General features: G+C 36.2%; 1 protein-coding gene across 1 annotated transcript in view; it reads right to left on the reverse strand.

Annotated features, from left to right (window-relative positions):
* The window catches only part of LOC138306116 (methionyl-tRNA formyltransferase, mitochondrial-like), a 64836-nt gene that overhangs the window by 27079 nt on the left and 11209 nt on the right, over positions 1–26548 (reverse strand). The window contains exons 4-6 of the mRNA XM_069246478.1: positions 21089–21211; positions 16862–16964; positions 3849–3924 (exon numbers count right to left, since the gene is read on the reverse strand). Of these exons, the coding sequence (XP_069102579.1) occupies positions 3849–3924; positions 16862–16964; positions 21089–21211 (302 nt within the window). The remainder of the gene's footprint in view (positions 1–3848; positions 3925–16861; positions 16965–21088; positions 21212–26548) is intronic.

Consider the following 26548-nt stretch of genomic DNA (forward strand, 5'->3'; position numbering starts at 1 on the left):
ACATAGACTACTCACCATTACATAGATAGCCCTATACTGGTGGTCTATATCACACACACTAGAATTCTCCCAGTCTACATAGACTACTCACCATTACATAGATAGCCCTATACTGGTGGTCTATATCACACACACTAGAATTCTCCCAGTCTACATGGACTACTCACCATTACATAGATAGCCCTATACTGGTGGTCTATATCACACACACTAGAATTCTCCCAGTCTACATAGACTACTCACCATTACATAGATAGCCCTATACTGGATGGTCTATATCACACACACTAGAATTCTCCCAGTCTACATAGACTACTCACCATTACATGGATAGCCCTATACTGGTGGTCTATATCACACACACTAGAATTCTCCCAGTCTACAGACTACTCACCATTACATAGATAGCCTATACTGGTGGTCTATATCACACACACTAGAATTCTCCCAGTCTACATGGACTACTCACCATTACATAGATAGCCCTAATACTGGTGGTCTATATCACACACACTAGAATTCTCCCAGTCTACATAGACTACTCACCATTACATAGATAGCCCTATACTGATGGTCTATATCACACACACTAGAATTCTCCCAGTCTACATGGACTACTCACCATTACATGGATAGCCCTATACTGGTGGTCTATATCACACACACTAGAATTCTCCCAGTCTACATAGACTACTCACCATTACATAGATAGCCCTATACTGGTGGTCTATATCACACACACACTAGAATTCTCCCAGTCTACATAGACTACTCACCATTACATAGATAGCCCTATACTGGTGGTCTATATCACACACACTAGAATTCTCCCAGTCTACATAGACTACTCACCATTACATAGATAGCCCTATACTGGTGGTCTATATCACACACACTAGAATTCTCCCAGTCTACATGGACTACTCACCATTACATAGATAGCCCTATACTGGTGGTCTATATCACACACACTAGAATTCTCCCAGTCTACATAGACTACTCACCATTACATGGATAGCCCTATACTGGTGGTCTATATCACACACACTAGAATTCTCCCAGTCTACATAGACTACTCACCATTACATAGATAGCCCTATACTGGTGGTCTATATCACACACACTAGAATTCTCCCAGTCTACATAGACTACTCACCATTACATAGATAGCCCTATACTGATGGTCTATATCACACACACTAGAATTCTCCCAGTCTACATAGACTACTCACCATTACATAGATAGCCCTATACTGGTGGTCTATATCACACACACTAGAATTCTCCCAGTCTACATAGACTACTCACCATTACATAGATAGCCCTATACTGGTGGTCTATATCACACACACTAGAATTCTCCCAGTCTACATAGACTACTCACCATTACATAGATAGCCCTATACTGGTGGTCTATATCACACACACTAGAATTCTCCCAGTCTACATAGACTACTCACCATTACATAGATAGCCCTATACTGGTGGTCTATATCACACACACTAGAATTCTCCCAGTCTACATAGACTACTCACCATTACATAGATAGCCCTATACTGATGGTCTATATCACACACACTAGAATTCTCCCAGTCTACATAGACTACTCACCATTACATAGATAGCCCTATACTGGTGGTCTATATCACACACACTAGAATTCTCCCAGTCTACATAGACTACTCACCATTACATAGATAGCCCTATACTGGTGGTCTATATCACACACACTAGAATTCTCCCAGTCTACATAGACTACTCACCATTACATAGATAGCCCTATACTGGTGGTCTATATCACACACACTAGAATTCTCCCAGTCTACATAGACTCCACCATTACATAGATAGCCCTATACTGGTGGTCTATATCACACACACTAGAATTCTCCCAGTCTACATAGACTACTCACCATTACATAGATAGCCCTATACTGGTGGTCTATATCACACACACTAGAATTCTCCCAGTCTACATAGACTACTCACCATTACATAGATAGCCCTATACTGGTGGTCTATATCACACACACTGGAATTCTCCCAGTCTACATGGACTACTCACCATTACATAGATAGCCCTATACTGGTGGTCTATATCACACACACTAGAATTCTCCCAGTCTACATAGACTACTCACCATTACATAGATAGCCCTATACTGGTGGTCTATATCACACACACTAGAATTCTCCCAGTCTACATAGACTACTCACCATTACATAGATAGCCCTATACTGGTGGTCTATATCACACACACTAGAATTCTCCCAGTCTACATGGACTACTCACCATTACATAGATAGCCCTATACTGGTGGTCTATATCACACACACTAGAATCCTCCCAGTCTACATGGACTACTCACCATTTCATGGATAGCCCTATACTGCCGGTCTATATCACACACACTGGAATTCTCCCAGTCTACATACTCCCGGAGTTACTGTGAATAACATATGCCTTTGACTATCTCAGTGTGTAGTGTATTTGTTGCATTAATTACAAACTGTAATTTACATTTTTTCCCACGTATCATTTGATGTTCTCTTACCATTTCACACTTTAATATGTGTCTCCATTTTAGCCGTGAGGAGAATTTTCTCTGTCTAACCCTAGGATATGACAGCCGGTAAAATAATTTATGTGATGTAATGATCATACTCGTGGCATGCACTATTAATGACGTCATCAATACTGACATGCAATCGACAGAACCATGTACATGTTGGGGTGAAATGGCTAGTATGAAGGCTATCATCTATGTTTTTCTTTTGTATACAGGAGAAAAAAATTCCTTCCCTACCAATGAGGGTGTGATAATAAAATTACCTCCCTTTACAAGGCTCATTCTACTGTCCATTTAAGGCCGCTATACGGCCCCAATCCCTTCTATTGGCCCCATTTTAAAATGTCTAATTGTTCTCAACAGCATGCCTATTAGTCCGCTAAACCTGCCTATATTATTAGGCTTATTTATGTTGTTTTTGCCTAGTCAGCTTGTGTTACCACGGATGATAACTTTGAATCATGTAAATGATGATATTACTACCAAATTTGGACAAATTTCCCCACAACTTTGCACTGAGTAATATGAACAGTTCGCCAGTTGTTGGTGTTCAAAGTAAAACTCAGGTCTGACTATTGATTAATATGACCACAGTTTGCTTGGATATGGCTATAACTGTTGATCTCAGTGATGATACTCTCGTGTCTAGAACTATAAGTTAGCAAATCAGTATGTCATTCCATTGCATGTTTTTAAAAGGTGAAAGCGATATTTTCCTAAATAGGAAGGCTGCTTTCACCAGAAAAAATAAAATACTTTTGTGTCAATTTGTGATGGTCGGCAGTCGAGAAATCCTTCCATTTCTGATGTTTTTACTGAAATTTTTTTGAGAAAAAAGCTTTACTTAATGTTCATGACATTATTTCTCCAAACTCTATGATAATATTGAAAGTGTAATGTCTAAAAAAACTTGACATATAAAACATTATATAAAGGAATATAACTATATAGAATTAAATCTATAATGTAATTGAAAAGTGTTATATTTCATTTAAATGAGAAAATGTGGTGAGGTCGAAATTCCCCTAAAAATACAAAATTCCCAATCCAGCTGCCAGGGGCGCCGTTTGAAAATGGTGGAATCGGCCTTGCCTTTAGAAAATATATAAATATCCAAACTCAGCAAGCCTCGGGTTGGACTTCCATGAATTATATCAATTACCCGTCCGGTTGTGATTTCACTGTCAGTCACGCTCATATGTAGGAAAAGATCCTATTAATTTCTTACAGTTGTACATGTGACGATGGACTATTACACAATCTGCGTATCACTTTACCTAGTGTAACACCATTCGACGTCTGCTCAAATTCTTGTCTTTCTAATGTCGGCAAATCACAAAGGGCCTTCATCACCTGGAACACAATTATCAAAGATATATTGCAAACATTTCTTATCAAAAGCTTTTATTTATTATTATGATATTATTATATATAATATTTCTATATAATGTGCCATGAAAATGTTATACAAAATATTCTTTTGTGTATTCATTTCTGCATCACTGCATATATACCAGCAGACTCAACCCCTAGCATATCCAATACGCCACATTTATAACCCCTGGCATATCCAACCCTCAGTATATCCAACCCCTGGCATATCCAACCTCAGGCATATCCAACCCCAGCATATCTAATCCCAGGCATATCTAACCCCAGCATATCTAATCCCAGGCATATCCAACCCCAGCATATCTAATCCCAGGCATATCCAACCCCAGCATATCTAATCCCAGGCATATCAAACCCCAGCATATCTAATCCCAGGCATATCCAACCCCAGCATATCTAATCCCAGGCATATCCAACCCCAGCATATCTAATCCCAGGCATATCAAACCCCACCATATCTAATTCCCAGGCATACTCAAACCCCAGCATATCTAATCCCAGGCATATCAACCCAGCATAATCATAATCCAGCATATCCAACCCCAGCATATCTAATCCCAGGCATATTCAACCCAGCATATCTAATCCCAGGCATATCCAATACCCCAGGCATATCCAACCCAGCATATCAATCCCAGTCATATCCAACCCCAGGCATATCCAACCCCAGCATATCTAATCCCAGGCATATCCAACCCCAGGCATATCCAACTCCAGCATATCTAATCCGAGAATATCAACCCCAGCATATCTAATCCCCAGTTCATATCCAACCTCAGGCATATCCAAACCCCAGCATATCTAATCCCAGCATATCAAACCCCAGCATATCTAATCCCAGGCATATCCAAACCCCAGCATATCTAATCCCAGGCATATCCAACCCCAGGCATATCCAACTCTCAGCATATCTAATCCCAGTCATATCCAACCCAGCATATCCAAACCCCAGCATATCTAATCCCAGCATATCCAACCCCAGGCATATCCAACTCCAGCATATCTAATCCGAGGCATATCCAACCCCAGCATATCTAATCCCAGTCATATCCACTCAACCCCAGGCATATCCAAACCCCAGCATATCTAATCCCAGGCATATCCAACCCAGGCATATCCAACTCCCAGCATATCCACCACATATATCACATAATCCCAGGCATATCCAACCCCAGCATATCTAATCCCAGTCATATCCAACCCCAGGCATATCCAAACCCCAGCATATCTAATCCCAGGCATATCCAACCCCAGGCATATCCAACTCCAGCATATCTAATCCCAGGCATATCCAACCCCAGCATATCTAATCCCAGGCATATCCAACCCCAGCATATCTAATCCCAGCATATCCAACCCCAGGCATATCCAAACCCCAGCATATCTAATCCCAGGCATATCCAACCCCAGCATATCTAATCCCAGGCATATCCAACCCCAGCATATCTAATCCCAGGCATATCCAACCCCAGCATATCTAATCCCAGGCATATCCAACCCCAGCATATCTAATCCCAGGCATATCCAACCCCAGCATATCTAATCCCAGGCATATCCAACCCCAGCATATCTAATCCCAGGCATATCCAACCCCAGCATATCTAATCCCAGGCATATCCAACCCCAGCATATCTAATCCCAGGCATATCCAACCCCAGGCATATCCAACCCCAGCATATCTAATCCCAGTCATATCCAACCCCATGGCATATCCAAAACCCCAGCATATCCAATCCCAGGCATATCTAATCCCATGGCATATCCAACCCCAGCATATACCAATCCCATTGGGCATATCCAACCCCAGGGCATGATCCACGCTCCAGGCATAACCAATACCCCAGCATATCCAACACCTCCCAGGCATATCCAACCCCAGGCATCTAATCCAAACCCCAGCATAATCCCATATCATATCACAACCCCAGGCATATCCAAACTCCCAGCATATCCCCAGCATAACCCCCAAATCCCAGGCATACAGCTCAAACTCCCAGCATAACCCCAAATCCCCAGCATATCCAAACCCTGGCATATCCAACACCTGGCATATCCAAACCCCATCCATATCATAATAATCCTAGGCAGATGGTCCCTATATCACATCATGCCCCAGCATATCCCAAACCCAACATATCTAATACAGCATATCCAATCACCAGGCATATACAAAACCCCAGCATAATCTAATCCAGTCTATATCACACACCCCACATATCTAATCCTCAGTGCAAATCCATACAACCATTATACCAACCCCTGGCATAGCTCAACACTCAGGTCTATATCACACACCCCAGAATTCTCCCATCTACATAGGCTATATCACCAAACACCATAGCCCTGGCATATCTAATCCCAGTCATATCCAGAAATTCCCCCAGCATATCCAACCACCAGTGCAATATCCAACCCCAGTGCTATATATCAACACCCACATAATTCAATCCCAGGCATATCTACTTTACCCCAGGCATAACTAATAGCTCTATACTGGTGGTCTATATCACAATACACTAAATGGCATCCCAGTCTACATAACTACTCACCATGGCATGGATAGCCCTATAACTGGTGGTCTATATCACACACACTAGAATTCTCCCAGTCTACATAGACTACTCACCATTACATAGATAGCCCTATACTGGTGGTCTATATCACACACACTAGAATTCTCCCCCAGTCTACATAGACTACTCACCATTACATAGATAGCCCTATACTGTGGTCTATATCACACACACTAGAATTCTCCCAGTCTACATGGACTACTCACCATTACATGGATAGCCCTATACTGGTGGTCTATATCACACACACTAGAATTCTCCCAGTCTACATAGACTACTCACCATTACATAGATAGCCCTATACTGATGGTCTATATCACACACACTAGAATTCTCCCAGTCTACATAGACTACTCACCATTACATGGATAGCCCTATACTGGTGGTCTATATCACACACACTAGAATTCTCCCAGTCTACATAGACTACTCACCATTACATAGATAGCCCTATACTGGTGGTCTATACGTCTAGTCATTTCGATCTTTGTTTATCATGATGGATTACAATTTGACTAACTATTTATTACAATTACATAGCAAAATCCCGGTAAATTCATGACATTTAGCAAGATGTTCATATCAACGAAGCTAGATTCTGAAAAGCTTAGGTCCGTACGCTTGTATAAACAACGGGCACCAATTAGCTGAATAGCTCAATACGACGACTTAATCAGAATGGTTGTTTGAATTGTATGCTTGCATGGTCTAAAATATCAATATCCTTCACATACACCGCTAAATATATAAGACCCAGTGTTTACACCTAGTGTAGAGCCAGTAAAATATCAGCTATCCTGTCATACCCAAATATATATACCAGACACATAGCCTATTTTGCCAGTAAAATATCACTATCCTTCATCAACCCATATATATATATACCAGTTACACCATAGTGTAGTCATTACAATATCACTATCCTTCATACCACTATTATACTATACCAAGGTTTACTACCTAGTGATAGGCCAGTAAAAATATCACAATTCCTTCATAACCCTAATATATATACCCAAGTTTTACACCTTAGTGATTGAAGTCAGTAAAATATCACTATCTCTTATACCCTAATATATAATACCAGGACACACTAGAGTAGGTCAGGTAAAAATATCCACTATCCATTTATACCCTAAATATATATACCAGGTTTACAGCCTAGTGTGAAGACCAGTAAAAAATCACTATCCTTCATACCCTAATATATATACCCTTTTACCACTTAGTGTAAGCCAGTACAATATCACTATCATCTCCTTATATCCTAATATTAAATACCGACGGTTAACACCTAGTGTAGTCAGTAAAAATATCACTAATCCTTCATACCACTAATAGATATAAAACCAGACACCTAGTGTAGTTCATTAAAATATCACTATCCTTCAATACCCTAAAAAATAGATACCAGTTTTTAGCCAGTAGCCAGTAAAAATATCACAATCCTTTTCATAGCCCCTAATATATCATACCAGACACCTAGTGTGTCCAGCAGTTAAAATATCACTATCCTTCATACCCTAATACATATACCAATACATATAATATATACCTACCAGGTGTACACCTAGTGTAGCCAGTAAAATATCACTATCCTTCATACCCTAATATATATACCAGACACCTAGTGTAGTCAGTAAAATATCACTATCCTTCATACCCTAATCATATATACCAGTTTACACCTAGTGTAGTCAGAAAAAATATCACTATCCTTCATACCCTAATATATATACCAGACACCTAGTGTAGCCAGTAAAAAATATCACTATTCCCCTTACATACCATAATATAATACCAGGTGTATCACCTAGTGTGCCCAGTAAAATATCACTATCCTTCTACACCTAATATATATACCAGGTTTACACCTAGTGTAGCCAGTAAAAATATCACTATCCTTCATACCCTAATTATATATACCAGACACCTAGTGTAGCCAGTAAAAATATCACTATCCTTCATACCCCTATATATATATACCAGTTTACACCTAGTGTAGTCAGTAAAAATATCACTATCCTTCATACCCTAATATATATACCAGACACCTAGTGTAGTCAGTAAAATATCACTATCCTTCATACCCTAATATATATACCAGGTTTACACCTAGTGTAGTCCAGTAAAATATCACTATCCTTCATACCCTAATATATATACCAGGTTTACACCTAGTGTAGTCAGTAAAATATCACTATCCTTCATACCCTAATATATATACCAGGTTTACACCTAGTGTAGCCAGTAAAATATCACTATCCTTCATACCCTAATATATATACCAGGTTTACACCTAGTGTAGCCAGTAAAATATCACTATCCTTTATACCCTAATATATATACCAGGTTTACACCTAGTGTAGTCCAGTAAAATATCACTATCCTTCATACCCTAATATATATACCAGGTTTAACACCTAGTGTAGTCAGTAAAATATCACTATCCTTCATACCCTAATATATATACCAGGACACCTAGTGTAGCCAGTAAAATATCACTATCCTTCATACCCTAATATATATACCAGGTTTACACCTAGTGTAGCCAGTAAAATATCACTATCCTTCATACCCTAATATATATACCAGGTTTACACCTAGTGTAGTCAGTAAAATATCACTATCCTTCATACCCTAATATATATACCAGGTTTACACCTAGTGTAGCCAGTAAAATATCACTATCCTTTATACCCTAATATATATACCAGACACCTAGTGTAGTCAGTAAAATATCACTATCCTTCATACCCTAATATATATACCAGGTTTTACACCTAGTGTAGACCAGTAAAATATCACTATCCTTCATACCCTAATATATATACCCAGTGTAGACTATCCTAGTGTAGACCTAATATATATCATTACTAATATAAAATCACTATCCTTCATACCCTAATATATATACCAGTTTACACCTAGTGTTCAGTAAAAATCACTATCCTTCATACCCTAATATATATACCAGGTTTACACCTAGTGTAGCCAGTAAAATATCACTATCCTTCATACCCTAATATATATACCAGGTTTACACCTAGTGTAGCCAGTAAAATATCACTATCCTTCATACCCTAATATATATACCAGACACCTAGTGTAGTCAGTAAAATATCACTATCCTTCATACCCTAATATATATACCAGGTTTACACCTAGTGTAGCCAGTAAAATATCACTATCCTTCATACCCTAATATATATACCAGGTTTACACCTAGTGTAGTCAGTAAAATATCACTATCCTTCATACCCTAATATATATACCAGACACCTAGTGTAGCCAGTAAAATATCACTATCCTTCATACCCTAATATATATACCAGACACCTAGTGTAGTCAGTAAAATATCACTATCCTTCATACCCTAATATATATACCAGACACCTAGTGTAGTCAGTAAAATATCACTATCCTTCATACCCTAATATATATACCAGGTTTACACCTAGTGTAGCCAGTAAAATATCACTATCCTTCATACCCTAATATATATACCAGGTTTACACCTAGTGTAGTCAGTAAAATATCACTATCCTTCATACCCTAATATATATACCAGACACCTAGTGTAGTCAGTAAAATATCACTATCCTTCATACCCTAATATATATACCAGACACCTAGTGTAGTCAGTAAAATATCACTATCCTTCATACCCTAATATATATACCAGACACCTAGTGTAGTCAGTAAAATATCACTATCCTTTATACCCTAAATATATATACCAGGTTTACACCTAGTGTAGTCAGTAAAAATATCACTATCCTTCATACCCTAATATATATATACCAGTTTACACTTAGTGTAGCCAGTAAAATATCACTATCCTTCATACCCTAATAATATATATACCAGTAAAATTACACCTAGTGTAGCCAGTAAAATATCACTATCCTTCATACCCTAATATATATACCAGTTTACACCTAGTGTAGCCAGTAAAATATCACTATCCTTCATACCCTAAATATATATACCAGACACCTAGTGTAGCCAGTAAAATATCACTATCCTTCATACCCTAATATATATACCAGGTTTACACCTAGTGTAGCCAGTAAAATATCACTATCCTTCATAACCCTAATATATATACCAGACACCTAGTGTAGTCAGTAAAATATCACTATCCTTCATACCCTAATATATATACCAGTTTACACCTAGTGTAGCCAGTAAAATATCACTATCCTTCATACCCTAATATATATACCAGGTTTTACACCTAGTGTAGTTCAGTAAAATATCACTATCCTTCATACCCTAATATATATACCCAGGTTTACACCTAGTGTAGCCAGTAAAATATCACTAATCCTTCATACCCTAATATATATACCAGACACCTAGTGTCAGTAAAATATCACTACTATCCTTCATACCCTAATATATCACTACCAACCCAGTTATAACACACCTAGTGTAGTCAGTAAAATATCACTATCCTTCATACCCTAATATATATACCAGGTTTACACCTAGTGTAGCCAGTAAAATATCACTATCCTTCATACCCTAATATATATACCAGACACCTAGTGTAGCCAGTAAAATATCACTATCCTTCATACCCTAATATATATACCAGACACCTAGTGTAGCCAGTAAAATATCACTATCCTTCATACCCTAATATATATACCAGGTTTACACCTAGTGTAGCCAGTAAAATATCACTATCCTTCATACCCTAATATATATACCAGACACCTAGTGTAGCCAGTAAAATATTCACTATCCTTCATACCCTAATATATATACCAGACACCTAGTGTAGTCAGTAAAATATCACTATCCTTCATACCCTAATATATATACCAGGTTTACACCTAGTGTAGCCAGTAAAATATCACTATCCTTCATACCCTAATATATATACCAGACACCTAGTGTAGTCAGTAAAATATCACTATCCTTCATACCCTAATATATATACCAGGTTTACACCTAGTGTAGTCAGTAAAATATCACTATCCTTCATACCCTAATATATATACCAGACACCTAGTGTGTAGTCAGTAAAATAGACACCTAGTGTAGCCAGTAAAATATCACTATCCTTCATACCCTAATATATATACCAGGTTTACACCTAGTGTAGTCAGTAAAATATCACTATCCTTCATACCCTAATATATATACCAGGTTTACACCTAGTGTAGCCAGTAAAATATCACTATCCTTCATACCCTAATATATATACCAGACACCTAGTGTAGTCAGTAAAATATCACTATCCTTCATACCCTAATATATATACCAGGTTTACACCTAGTGTAGCCAGTAAAATATCACTATCCTTCATACCCTAATATATATACCAGGTTTACACCTAGTGTAGCCAGTAAAATATCACTATCCTTCATACCCTAATATATATACCAGACACCTAGTGTAGTCAGTAAAATATCACTATCCTTTATACCCTAATATATATACCAGGTTTACACCTAGTGTAGCCAGTAAAATATCACTATCCTTCATACCCTAATATATATACCAGGGTTACACCTAGTGTAGCCAGTAAAATATCACTATCCTTCATACCCTAATATATATACCAGGTTTACACCTAGTGTAGCCAGTAAAATATCACTATCCTTCATACCCTAATATATATACCAGACACCTAGTGTAGCCAGTAAAATATCACTATCCTTCATACCCTAATATATATACCAGGTTTTACACCTAGTGTAGCCAGTAAAATATCACTATCCTTCATACCCTAATATATATACCAGGACACCTAGTGTAGTCAGTAAAATATCACTATCCTTTATACCCTAATATATATACCAGACACCTAGTGTAGTCAGTAAAATATCACTATCCTTCATATACCCTAATATATATACCAGACACCTAGTGTACCAGTAAAATATCACTATCCTTTATACCCTAATATATATACCAGACACCCAATCAATATCCTTCTATACCCTAATATATATACCAGGTTTTACACCTAGTGTAGCCAGTAAAATATCACTATCCTTCATACCCTAATATATATACCAGACACCTAGTGTAGTCAGTAAAATATCACTATCCTTCATACCCTAATATATATACCAGGTTTACACCTAGTGTAGCCAGTAAAATATCACTATCCTTCATACCCTAATATATATACCAGGTTTACACCTAGTGTAGCCAGTAAAATATCACTATCCTTCATACCCTAATATATATACCAGGTTTACACCTAGTGTAGCCAGTAAAATATCACTATCCTTCATACCCTAATATATATACCAGGTTTACACCTAGTGTAGCCAGTAAAATATCACTATCCTTCATACCCTAATATATATACCAGACACCTAGTGTAGCCAGTAAAATATCACTATCCTTATACCCTAATATTATACCAGGTTTACACCTAGTGTAGTCAGTAAAAATATCACTATCCTTTATACCCTAAAATATATATACCAGGTTTACACCTAGTGTAGCCAGTAAAATATCCTATCCTTATTCCTAATATATATACCAGACACTAGTGTAGCCAGTAAAAATATCACCACCTTCTACCTAATATATACCAACACCTAGTGTATGCCAGTAAAATATCACTATCCTTTATACCCTAAATATATATACCAGACACCTAGTTTACACCTAGTGTACCAGTAAAATATCACTATCCTTCATACCCTTTAATATATATACCAGGTTTACACCTAGTGTAGCCAGTAAAATATCACTATCCTTTCATACCCTAATTATATATACCAGTTTACACCTAGCCAGTAAAATATCAATACCCTAAATATATACCAGTAGTCAGCCAGTAAAATATCACTATCCTTCATACCTAAATATATATACCAGTTTACACCTAGTGTAGCCAGTAAAAAATATCACTATCCTTCATACCCTAAATATATATACCAGGTTTACACCTAGTGTAGCCAGTAAAATATCACTATCCTTTATACCCTAATATATATACCAGACACCTAGTGTAGCCAGTAAAATATCACTATCCTTCATACCCTAATATATATACCAGACACCTAGTGTAGTCAGTAAAATATCACTATCCTTCATATACCCTAATATATATACCAGGTTTACACCTAGTGTAGTCAGTAAAATATCACTATCCTTCATACCCTAATATATATACCAGGTTTACACCTAGTGTAGTCAGTAAAATAACACTATCCTTCATACCCTAATATATATACCAGACACCTAGTGTAGTGTCAGTAAAATATCACTATCCTTTCATACCCTAATATATATACCAGGACACCTAGTGTAGCCAGTAAAAATATCACTATCCTTCATACCCTAATATATATACCAGACACCTAGTGTAGTCAGTAAAATATCACTATCCTTCATACCCTAATATATATACCAGGTTTACACACCTAGTGTAGTCAGTAAAATATCACTATCCTTCATACCCTAATATATATACCAGTTTACACCTAGTGTAGTCAGTAAAATATCACTATCCTTCATACCCTAATATATATACCAGGTTTACACCTAGTGTAGCCAGTAAAATATCACTATCCTTCATACCCTAATATATATACCAGACACCTAGTGTAGTCAGTAAAATATCACTATCCTTCATACCCTAATATATATACCGGTTTACACCTAGTGTAGTCAGTAAAATATCACTATCCTTCATACCCTAATATATATACCAGGTTTACACCTAGTGTAGTCAGTAAAATATCACTATCCTTCATACCCTAATATATATACCAGGTTTACACCTAGTGTAGTCAGTAAAATATCACTATCCTTCATACCCTAATATATATACCAGACACCTAGTGTAGCCAGTAAAATATCACTATCCTTCATACCCTAATATATATACCAGGTTTACACCTAGTGTAGTCAGTAAAATATCACTATCCTTCATACCCTAATATATATACCAGGTTTACACCTAGTGTGTAGTACCCTAATATATAACCAGGTTTACACCTAGTGTAGCCAGTAAAATATCACTATCCTTCATACCCTAATATATATATACCAGGTTTACACCTAGTGTAGTCAGTAAAATATCACTATCCTTCATACCCTAATATATATACCAGACACCTAGTGTAGCCAGTAAAATATCACTATCCTTCATACCCTAATATATATACCAGACACCTAGTGTAGTCAGTAAAATATCACTATCCTTCATACCCTAATATATATATACCAGACACCTAGTGTAAGCCAGTAAAAATATCAATATCCTTCATACCCTAATATATATACCAGGTTTACACCTAGTGTAGCCAGTAAAATATCACTATCCTTCATACCCTAATATATATACCAGGTTTACACCTAGTGTAGCCAGTAAAATATCACTATCCTTCATACCCTAATATATATACCAGACACCTAGTGTAGCCAGTAAAATATCACTATCCTTCATACCCTAATATATATATACCAGACACCTAGTGTAGTCAGTAAAATATCACTATCCTTCATACCCTAATATATATACCACAGTTTACACCTAGTGTAGTCAGTAAAATATCACTATCCTTCATACCCTAATATATATACCAGACACCTAGTGTAGTCAGTAAAATATCACTATCCTTCATACCCTAATATATATACCAGACACCTAGTGTAGTCAGTAAAATATCACTATCCTTCATACCCTAATATATATACCAGGTTTACACCTAGTGTAGCCAGTAAAATATCACTATCCTTCATACCCTAATATATATACCAGACACCTAGTGTAGCCAGTAAAATATCACTATCCTTCATACCCTAATATATATACCAGACAGTATAATGTTTACACCTAGTGTAGTCAGTAAAATATCACTATCCTTCATACCCTAATATATATACCAGGTTTACACCTAGTGTAGCCAGTAAAATATCACTATCCTTCATACCCTAATATATATACCAGACACCTAGTGTAGTCAGTAAAATATCACTATCCTTCATACCCTAATATATATACCAGACACCTAGTGTAGCCAGTAAAATATCACTATCCTTCATACCCTAATATATATACCAGGTTTACACCTAGTGTAGCCAGTAAAATATCACTATCCTTCATACCCTAATATATATACCAGACACCTAGTGTAGTCAGTAAAATATCACTATCCTTCATACCCTAATATATATACCAGGTTTACACCTAGTGTAGTCAGTAAAATATCACTATCCTTCATACCCTAATATATATACCAGACACCTAGTGTAGCCAGTAAAATATCACTATCCTTCATACCCTAATATATATACCAGGTTTACACCTAGTGTAGCCAGTAAAATATCACTATCCTTCATACCCTAATATATATACCAGACACCTAGTGTAGCCAGTAAAATATCACTATCCTTCATACCCTAATATATATACCAGGTTTACACCTAGTGTAGCCAGTAAAATATCACTATCCTTCATACCCTAATATATATACCAGACACCTAGTGTAGCCAGTAAAATATCACTATCCTTCATACCCTAATATATATACCAGACACCTAGTGTAGCCAGTAAAATATCACTATCCTTCATACCCTAATATATATACCAGACACCTAGTGTAGCCAGTAAAATATCACTATCCTTCATACCCTAATATATATACCAGACACCTAGTGTAGTCAGTAAAATATCACTATCCTTCATACCCTAATATATATACCAGGTTTACACCTAGTGTAGCCAGTAAAATATCACTATCCTTCATACCCTAATATATATACCAGACACCTAGTGTAGCCAGTAAAATATCACTATCCTTCATACCCTAATATATATACCAGGTTTACACCTAGTGTAGCCAGTAAAATAATCACTATCCTTCATAAAATATCTAGTGTATCCTAAAATCATACCCTATATACCAGGTTTACATAGTGTAGCCAGTAAAAATATCACTATCCTTATACCCCTAATATATATACCAGACACCTAGTGTAGCCAGTAAAATATCACTATCCTTCATACCCTAATATATATACCAGGTTTACACCTAGTGTAGCCAGTAAAATATCACTATCCTTCATACCCTAATATATATACCAGGTTTACACCTAGTGTAGCCAGTAAAATATCACTATCCTTCATACCCTAATATATATACCAGACACCTAGTGTAGTCAGTAAAATATCACTATCCTTCATACCCTAATATATATACCAGACACCTAGTGTAGCCAGTAAAATATCACTATCCTTCATACCCTAATATATATACCAGGTTTACACCTAGTGTAGTCAGTAAAATATCACTATCCTTCATACCCTAATATATATACCAATACATATAATATATACCTACCAGGTGTACACCTAGCTTAGCCAGGAGATCATAGAGCTGGAAGCTGGTACTGCCCTCTGGTACCGGGATGGCCTTCTGTAGCAGTATAGGGCCAGTGTCAAAACTGTTAAAGGGAGGAAATCCATGATTAGAAATTTGCTATTAATTATCTAGTATGTAAAACTTAATGTAGTTGTAAATTTTTCAATTGGGTCCTTGCAAAAAAAACTTTTGAAGGCAGGTCAATTTCTGCAGGCAATAAATTGGTGTTAATATTGAATTCTGTACAGAATGCAATGCTACATGTATATAATCAATATACAGCCTGGTTGCCAAACTTTCAGGTATATTGCTCAACCATACATATAGCTATATGTGAGAAAATACGTGAGAAAATACTTTTTTATATTCATAATTATGATTCAAATTGGTGTGATTTCAGGAATGCTGATTATTCCAAATTGAAAGAGTTGATAAAATATTTGATCAAGCTATTCCACAGAAATGAAGGTGGACTGGTTATAACAGAGTGCCATCTGTAAGCTCTTGTGGGGTAAGTATATTATGTACTGATCAATTGTTGGTCAGTTAGTTTTTACCAGGTACTCTGGTTTTCATTAAACATATTCCATCCAATAAGCACCCATGTCCCTATAAGCGCCCCTCGCCTTTTTGAGGGCTCGATTTCAAATGCCCAGGCATAAATAAAGACCAAAACTACACAAAACTGTATAGATTTGCACTAATTTTGTCTGATCAGCACCTTTTCATTTTTTCAATTTCTTAAATGCCCTGGGCGCTTATTGGGTCAAATACAACCACTTACCTATATTTAATCTACACATACTTTCAAGGTTTGTGAAACAACTCTTTATTTTAACATTTTCTGGACCCTATAAAAGTTGGCCGACACTAGTAACCCAGCACTCCTCTGTTTATACACATACAGTAAAACAGGGTTATAACCAATCTCAAGGGACAATTACTTTGTATGGTATACAGTAAAACAGGGTTATAACCAATCTCAGGGGACAATTACTTTGTATGGTATACAGTAAAACAGGGTTATAACCAATCTCAAGGGACAATTACTTTGTATGGTATACAGTAAAACAGGGTTATAACCAATCTCAAGGGACAATTACTTTGTATGGTATACAGTAAAACAGGGTTATAACCAATCTCAGGGGACAATTACTTTGTATGGTATACAGTAAAACAGGGTTATAACCAATCTCAAGGGACAATTACTTTGTATGGTATACAGTAAAACAGGGTTATAACCAATCTCAGGGGACAATTACTTTGTATGGTATACAGTAAAACAGGGTTATAACCAATCTCAAGGGACAATTACTTTGTATGGTATACAGTAAAACAGGGTTATAACCAATCTCAAGGGACAATTAATTTGTATGGTATACAGTAAAACAGGGTTATAACCAATCTCAGGGGACAATTACTTTGTATGGTATACAGTAAAACAGGGTTATAACCAATCTCAAGGGACAATTACTTTGTATGGTATACAGTAAAAAACAGGGTTATAACCAATCTCAAGGGACAATTACTTTGTATGGTATACAGTAAAACAGGGTTATAACCAATCTCAAGGAACAATTACTTTGTATGGTATACAGTAAAACAGGGTTATAACCAATCCAATCTCAAGGGACAATTACTTTGTATGGTATACAGTAAAACAGGGTTATAACCAATCTCAAGGGACAATTACTTTGTATGGTATACAGTAAAACAGGGTTATAACCAATCTCAAGGGACAATTACTTTGTATGGTATACAGTAAAACAGGGTTATAACCAATCTCAAGGGACAATTACTCTGTATGGTATAGAGTAAAACAGGGTTATAACCAATCTCAGGGGACAATTACTTTGTATGGTATACAGTAAAACAGGGTTATAACCAATCTCAAGGGACAATTACTTTGTATGGTATACAGTAAAACAGGGTTATAACCAATCTCAAGGGACAATTACTCTGTATGGTATAGAGTAAAACAGGGTTATAACCAATCTCAAGGGACAATTACTTTTATGGTATACAGTAAAACAGGGTTATAACCAATCTCAAGGGAAAATTACTTTGTATGGTATACAGTAAAACAGGGTCATAACCAATCTCAAGGGACAATTACTTTGTATGGTATACAGTAAAACAGGATTATAACCAATCTCAAGGGACAATTACTTTGTATGGTATACAGTAAAACAGGGTTATAACCAATCCAATCTCAAGGGACAATTACTTTGTATGGTATACAGTAAAACAGGGTTATAACCAATCTCAAGGGACAATTACTTTGTATGGTATACAGTAAAACAGGGTTATAACCAATCTCAAGGGACAATTACTTTGTATGGTATACAGTAAAACAGGGTTATAACCAATCTCAAGGGACAATTACTTTGTATGGTATACAATAAAACAGGGTTTATAACCAATCTCAGGGGACAATTACTTTGTATGGTATACAGTAAAACAGGGTTATAACCAATCTCAAGGGACAATTACTTTGTATGGTATACATTAAAACAGGGTTATAACCAATCTCAGGGGACAATTACTTTGTATGGTATACAGTAAAACAGGGTTATAACCAATCTCAGGGGACAATTACTTTGTATGATATACAGTAAAACAGGGTTATAACCAATCTCAAGGAACAATTACTTTGTATGGTATACAGTAAAACAGGGTTATAACCAATCTCAAGGGACAATTACTTTTATGGTATACAGTAAAACAGGGTTATAACCAATCTCAAGGGAAAAATACTTTGTATGGTATACAGTAAAACAGGGTTATAACCAATCTCAAGGGACAATTACTTTGTATGGTATACAGTAAAACAGGGTTATAACCAATCTCAAGGGACAATTACTTTGTATGGTATACAGTAAAACAGGGTTATAACCAATCTCAAGGGACAATTACTTTGTATGGTATACAGTAAAACAGGGTTATAACCAATCTCAAGGGACAATTACTTTGTATGGTATACAGTAAAACAGGGATATAACCAATCTCAAGGGACAATTACTTTGTATGGTATACAGTAACAGTAAAACAGGGTTATAACCAATCTCAAGGGGACAATTACTTTGTATGGTATACAGTAAAACAGGGTTATAACCAATCTCAAGGGACAATTACTTTGTATGGTATACAGTAAAACAGGGTTATAACCAATCTCAAGGGACAATTACTTTGTATGGTATACAGTAAAACAGGGTTATAACCAATCTCAAGGGACAATTACTTTGTATGGTATACAGTAAAACAGGGTTATAACCAATCTCAAGGGACAATTACTTTGTATGGTATACAGTAAAACAGGGTTATAACCAATCTCAAGGGACAATTACTTTGTATGGTATACAGTAAAACAGGGTTATAACCAATCTCAAGGGACAATTACTTTGTATGGTATACAGTAAAACAGGGTTATAACCAATCTCAAGGGACAATTACTTTGTATGGTATACAGTAAAACAGGGTTATAACCAATCTCAAGGGACAATTATTTTGTTATAAGAAAAAGTTTGTTATATCAAAGATATCTTATAACAACCTAGCTGGGGAAAGAAAATTGTTACATTATAACCATTAATTTGCTGTAAACGTGTTCGTTATTTTACTGCAGTAATGAAAGGGCCTGGCTGGTTAGACCTAGAACGTCACATGGTATCAGAAGATCACATGGTATCAGAAGGTCACATTGGTATCAGAAGGTTACATCAGAAGGTCACATGGTATCAGAAGGTCACATGATATCAGAAGGTCACATGGTATCAGTAAGTCACATGGTTTCAGGTCACATTGTGTCAGAAGGTCACATGGTATCAGAAGGTCACATGGTATCAGGAGGTCACATGGTATCAGAAGGTTACATGGTGTCAGGTCACATGGTGACAAAAGGTCGCACAGTATCAGAAGGTCACATGATATCAGAAGGTCACATGGTATCAGAAGGTCACATGGTGTCAGAAGGTCACATGGTATCAGAAAGTCACATGGTGTCAGGTCACATCAGAAGGTCACATGGTATCAGAAGGTCACATGGTGTCAGAAGGTCACATGGTATCAGAAGGTCACATGGTGTAAGGTCACATCAGAAGGTCACATGGTATATCAAAAGTATAGTATGATAGCGATATTTATATAGTGACTTAAACACAGAAATAACTGATGGTGATATTGTGACTTATGGATTTAAACACCAACTGTTTTGGGCGAAGCTCCATAATAGATACGCCTGTGTTTTTATCTCCACTAAGAATGGTGTGAGGAATTGGCGCTGCTCCTCTCCACCGCGGCAGTAAGCTGGGGTGAATGTTGATGATCCCACTGAAACAAAGATTATCTGTATATAAGGTTTGTGAGTGAGTTGCTCTGTAAATCACTTTATTTCTCTTATTCTGATAGTAAAAAAGGTTCCATAGTTACCCATAGTAAAGAGAACACATTAAAAGTTAAACGAGTTTAAATTGTAAAAAGTTTTCCATAGTAACTCATAGTGAAGATAACACCCTAAAAATTAAAAAAGTTCAAGTCATTGTTAAACGGTTTCCAGAGCTACAGAGGACACAAATAAGTCTAAATCACCAAAAAGAGGTTTCCACAGTTACAGTGGACACAAATAAGTTTAAATCACCTCAAAGAGGTTTCCATAGCAACAGAGGACACAAATAAGTATAAATCACCACAAAGAGGTTTCCATAGTAACAGAAGACACAAATAAGTCTAAATTACCACAAAGAGGTTTCCATAGTAACAGTGGACACAAATAAGTCTAAATCACCACAAAGAGGTTTCCATACTTACAAAGGACACAAATAAGTCTAAATCACCACAAAGAGGTTTCCATAGTTACAAAGGACACAAATAAGTCTAAATCACCACAAAGAGGTTTCCATAGTAACAGTGGACACAAATAAGTCTAAATCACCACAAAGAGGTTTCCATAGTTACAAAGGACACAAATAAGTCTAAATCACCACAAAGAGGTTTCCATAGTAACAGTGGACACAAATAAGTCTAAATCACCACAAAGAGGTTTCCATAGTAACAGTGGACACAAATAAGTCTACATTACCACAAAGAGGTTTCCATAATTGCAGAAGACACAAATAAGTCTAAAACACCACAAAGAGGTTTCCATAGTTACAGAACACACAAATAAGTCTAAATTAGCACAAAGAGGTTTTCATAGTAACAGAGGACACAAATAAGTCTAAATCACCACAAAGAGGTTTCCATAGTAACAGTGGACACAAATAAGTCTAAATCACCACAAAGAGGTTTCCATAGTAACAGAACACACATATAAGTCTAAATTAGCACAAAGAGGTTTCCATAGTTACAGAAGACACAAATAAGTCTAAATTACCACAAAGAGGTTTCCATAGTTACAGAAGACACAAAAAAGTCTAAATCACCACAAAGAGGTTGTCATAGTTACAAAAAAAAGACACAAATAAGTCTTAATCACCACAAAGAGATTTCCATAGTTACAGAAGACACAAATAAGTCTAAATTACCACAAAGAGGTTTCCATAGTAACAGTGGACACAAATAAGTCTAAATCACCACGAAGAGGTTTCCATATTAACAGAACACACATATAAGTCTAAATTAGCACAAAGAGGTTTCCATAGTTACAGAAGACACAAATAAGTCTAAATTACCACAAAGAGGTTTCCATAGTAACAGAACACACATATAAGTCTATATTACCACAAAGAGGTTTCCATAGTTACAGAAGACACAAATAAGTCTAAATTACCACAAAGAGGTTTCCATAGTAACAGTGGCCACAAATAAGTCTAAATCACCACAAAGAGGTTTCCACAGTTACAGAGGACACAAATAAGTCTAAATCACCACAAAGAGGTTTCCATAGTAACAGTGGACACAAATAAGTCTAAATCACCACAAAAAGGTTTCCATAGTAACAGAACACACATAACAAGTCTAAATTAGCACAAAGAGGTTTCCATAGTTACAGAAGACACAAATAAGTCTAAATGACCTCAAAGAGGTTTCCATAGTAACAGTGGACACAAATAAGTCTAAATCACCACAAAGAGGTTTCCATAGTTACAGAGGACACAAATAAGTCTAAATCACCACAAAGAGGTTTCCATAGTAACAGAACACACATATAAGTCTAAATTAGCACAAAGAGGTTTCCATAGTAACATAACACACATATAAGTCTAAATTAGCACAAAGAGGTTTTCATAGTTACAGAAGAAACAAATAAGTCTAAATCACCACAAAGAGGTTTCCATAGTAACAGACGACACATATAAGTCTAAATTAGCACAAAGAGGTTTCCATAGTTACAGAAGACACAAATAAGTCTAAATTACCACAAAGAGGTTTCCATAGTAACAGTGGACACAAATAAGTCTAAATCACCACAAAGAGGTTTCCATAGTAACAGAACACACATATAAGTCTAAATAAGCACAAAGAGGTTTCCATAGTTACAGAGGACACAAATAAGTCTAAATCACCACAAAGAGGTTTCCATAGTAACAGTGGACACAAATAAGTCTAAATCACCACAAAGAGGTTTCCATAGTTACAGAGGACACAAATAAGTCTAAATCACCACAAAGAGATTTCCATAGTAACAGTGGACACAAATAAGTCTAAATCACCACAAAGAGGTTTCCATAGTAACAGAACACACATATAAGTCTAAATTAGCACAAAGAGGTTTCCATAGTTACAGAAGACACAAATAAGTCTAAATTACCACAAAGAGGTTTCCATAGTAACATTGGACACAAATAAGTCTAAATTAGCACAAAGAGGTTTCCATAGTTACAGAAGACACAAATAAGTCTAAATTACCACAAAGAGGTTTCCATAGTAACAATGGACACTAATAATAAGTCTAAATCACTACAAAGAGGTTTCCATAGTAACAGAACACACATATAACTCTAAATAAGCACAAAGAGGTTTCCATAGTTACAGAAGACACAAATAAGTCTAAATTACCACAAAGAGGTTTCCATAGTAACAGTGGACACAAATAAGTCTAAATCACCACAAAGAGGTTTCCATAGTTACAGAGGACACAAATAAGTCTAAATCACCACAAAGAAGTTTCCATAGTTACAGAAGTAGGACAAACATGAGGTTAAATCACCATAACATAGTTTCCATAGCTACCGAAGTAGGACAAAGATGTCAGGTTAAATCACCATAACGTAGTTTCCATAGCTACAGAAGTAGGACAAAGATGAGGTTAAATCAACATGACGTAGTTTCCATAGCTACAGAAGTAGGACAAAGATGAGGTTAAATCACCATGACGTAGTTTCCATAGTTACAGAAGTAGGACAAAGATGAGGTTAAATCACCATGACGTAGTTTCCATAGCTACAGAAGTAGGACAAATATGTCAGGTTAAATCACCATGACGTAGTTTCCATAGTTACAGAAGTAGGACAAAGATGAGGTTAAATCACCATAACGTAGTTTTCATAGTTACAGAAGTAGGACAAAGATGTCAGGTTAAATCACCATGACGTAGTTTTCATAGTTACACAAGTACGACAAAGATGAGTTAAATTCCATGGTTTCATAGTACAGAAGTAGGACAAATATGTCAGGTTAAATCACCATAACGTAGTTTTCATAGTTACAGAAGTAGGACAAAGATGTCAGGTTAAATCACCATGACGTAGTTTTCATAGTTACAGAAGTAGGACAAAGATGAGGTTAAATCACCATAACGTAGTTTTCATGGTTACAGAAGTAAGACAAAGATGAGGTTAAATCACCATAACATAGTTTCCATAGTTACAGAAGTAGGACAAAGATGAGGTTAAATCACCATGACGTAGTTTTCATAGTTACAGAAGTAGGACAAAGATGAGGTTAAATCACCATGACGTAGTTTCCATCGTTACAGAAGTAGGACAAAGATGAGGTTAAATCACCATGACGTAGTTTCCATAGTTACAGAAGACACAAATAAGTCTAAATGACCACAAAGAGGTTTCCATAGTAACAGTGGACACAAATAAGTCTAAATCACCACAAAGAGGTTTCCATGGTTACAGAGGACACAAATAAGTCTAAATCACCACAAAGAGGTTTCCATAGTAACAGAACACAAATATCAGTCTAAATTAGCACAAAGAGGTTTCCATAGTAACATAACACACATTTAAGTCTAAATCACCACGAAGAGGTTTCCATAGTTACAGAAGACACAAATAAGTCTAAATCACCAAAAAGGGGTTCCCATAGTAACAGACCACACATATAAGTCTAAATTAGCACAAAGAGGTTTCCATAGTTACAGAAGACACAAATAAGTCTAAATTACCACAAAGAGGTTTCCATAGTAACAGTGGACACAAATAAGTCTAAATCACCACAAAGAGGTTTCCATAGTAACAGAACACACATATAAGTCTAAATTAGCACAAAGAGTTTTCCATAGTTACAGAGGACACAAATAAGTCTAAATCACCACAAAGAGGTTTCCATAGTAACAGTGGACACAAATAAGTCTAAATCACCACAAAGAGGTTTCCATAGTTACAGAGGACACAAATAAGTCTAAATCACCACAAAGAGGTTTCCATAGTAACAGTGGACACAAATAAGTCTAAATCACCACAAAGAGGTTTCCATAGTAACAGAACACACATATAAGTCTAAATTACCACAAAGAGGTTTCCATAGTTACAGAAGACACAAATAAGTCTAAATTACCACAAAGAGGTTTCCATAGTAACATTGGACACAAATAAGTCTAAATTAGCACAAAGAGGTTTCCATAGTTACAGAAGACACAAATAAGTCTAAATTACCACAAAGAGGTTTCCATAGTAACAGTGGACACAAATAAGTCTAAATCACTACAAAGAGGTTTCCATAGTAACAGAACACACATATAACTCTAAATTAGCACAAAGAGGTTTCCATAGTTACAGAAGACACAAATAAGTCTAAATTACCACAAAGAGATTTCCATAGTAACAGTGGACACAAATAAGTCTAAATCACCACAAAGAGTTTTCCATAGTTACAGAGGACACAAATAAGTCTAAATCACCACAAAGAGGTTTCCATAGTTACAGAGGACACAAATAAGTCTAAATCACCACAAAGAGGTTTCCATAGTAACAGTGGACACAAATAAGTCTAAATCACCACAAAGAGGTTTCCATAGTTACAGAGGACACAAATAAGTCTAAATCACCACAAAGAGGTTTCCATAGTAACAGAACACACATATAAGTCTAAATTAGCACAAAGAGGTTTCCATAGTAACATAACACACATATAAGTCTAAATTAGCACAAAGAGGTTTTCATAGTTACAGAAGACACAAATAAGTCTAAATCACCACAAAGAGGTTTCCATAGTAACAGATCACACATATAAGTCTAAATTAGCACAAAGAGGTTTCCATAGTTACAGAAGACACAAATAAGTTTAAATTACCACAAAGAGGTTTCCATAGTAACAGTGGACACAAATAAGTCTAAATCACTACAAAGAGGTTTCCATAGTAACAGAACACACATATAACTCTAAATTAGCACAAAGAGGTTTCCATAGTTACAGAAGACACAAATAAGTCTAAATTACCACAAAGAGATTTCCATGGTAACAGTGGACACAAATAAGTCTAAATCACCACAAAGA

The sequence above is a fragment of the Argopecten irradians genome, chromosome 13, assembly GCF_041381155.1.
Source record: "Argopecten irradians isolate NY chromosome 13, Ai_NY, whole genome shotgun sequence".
Lineage (NCBI taxonomy): Eukaryota > Metazoa > Mollusca > Bivalvia > Pectinida > Pectinidae > Argopecten > Argopecten irradians.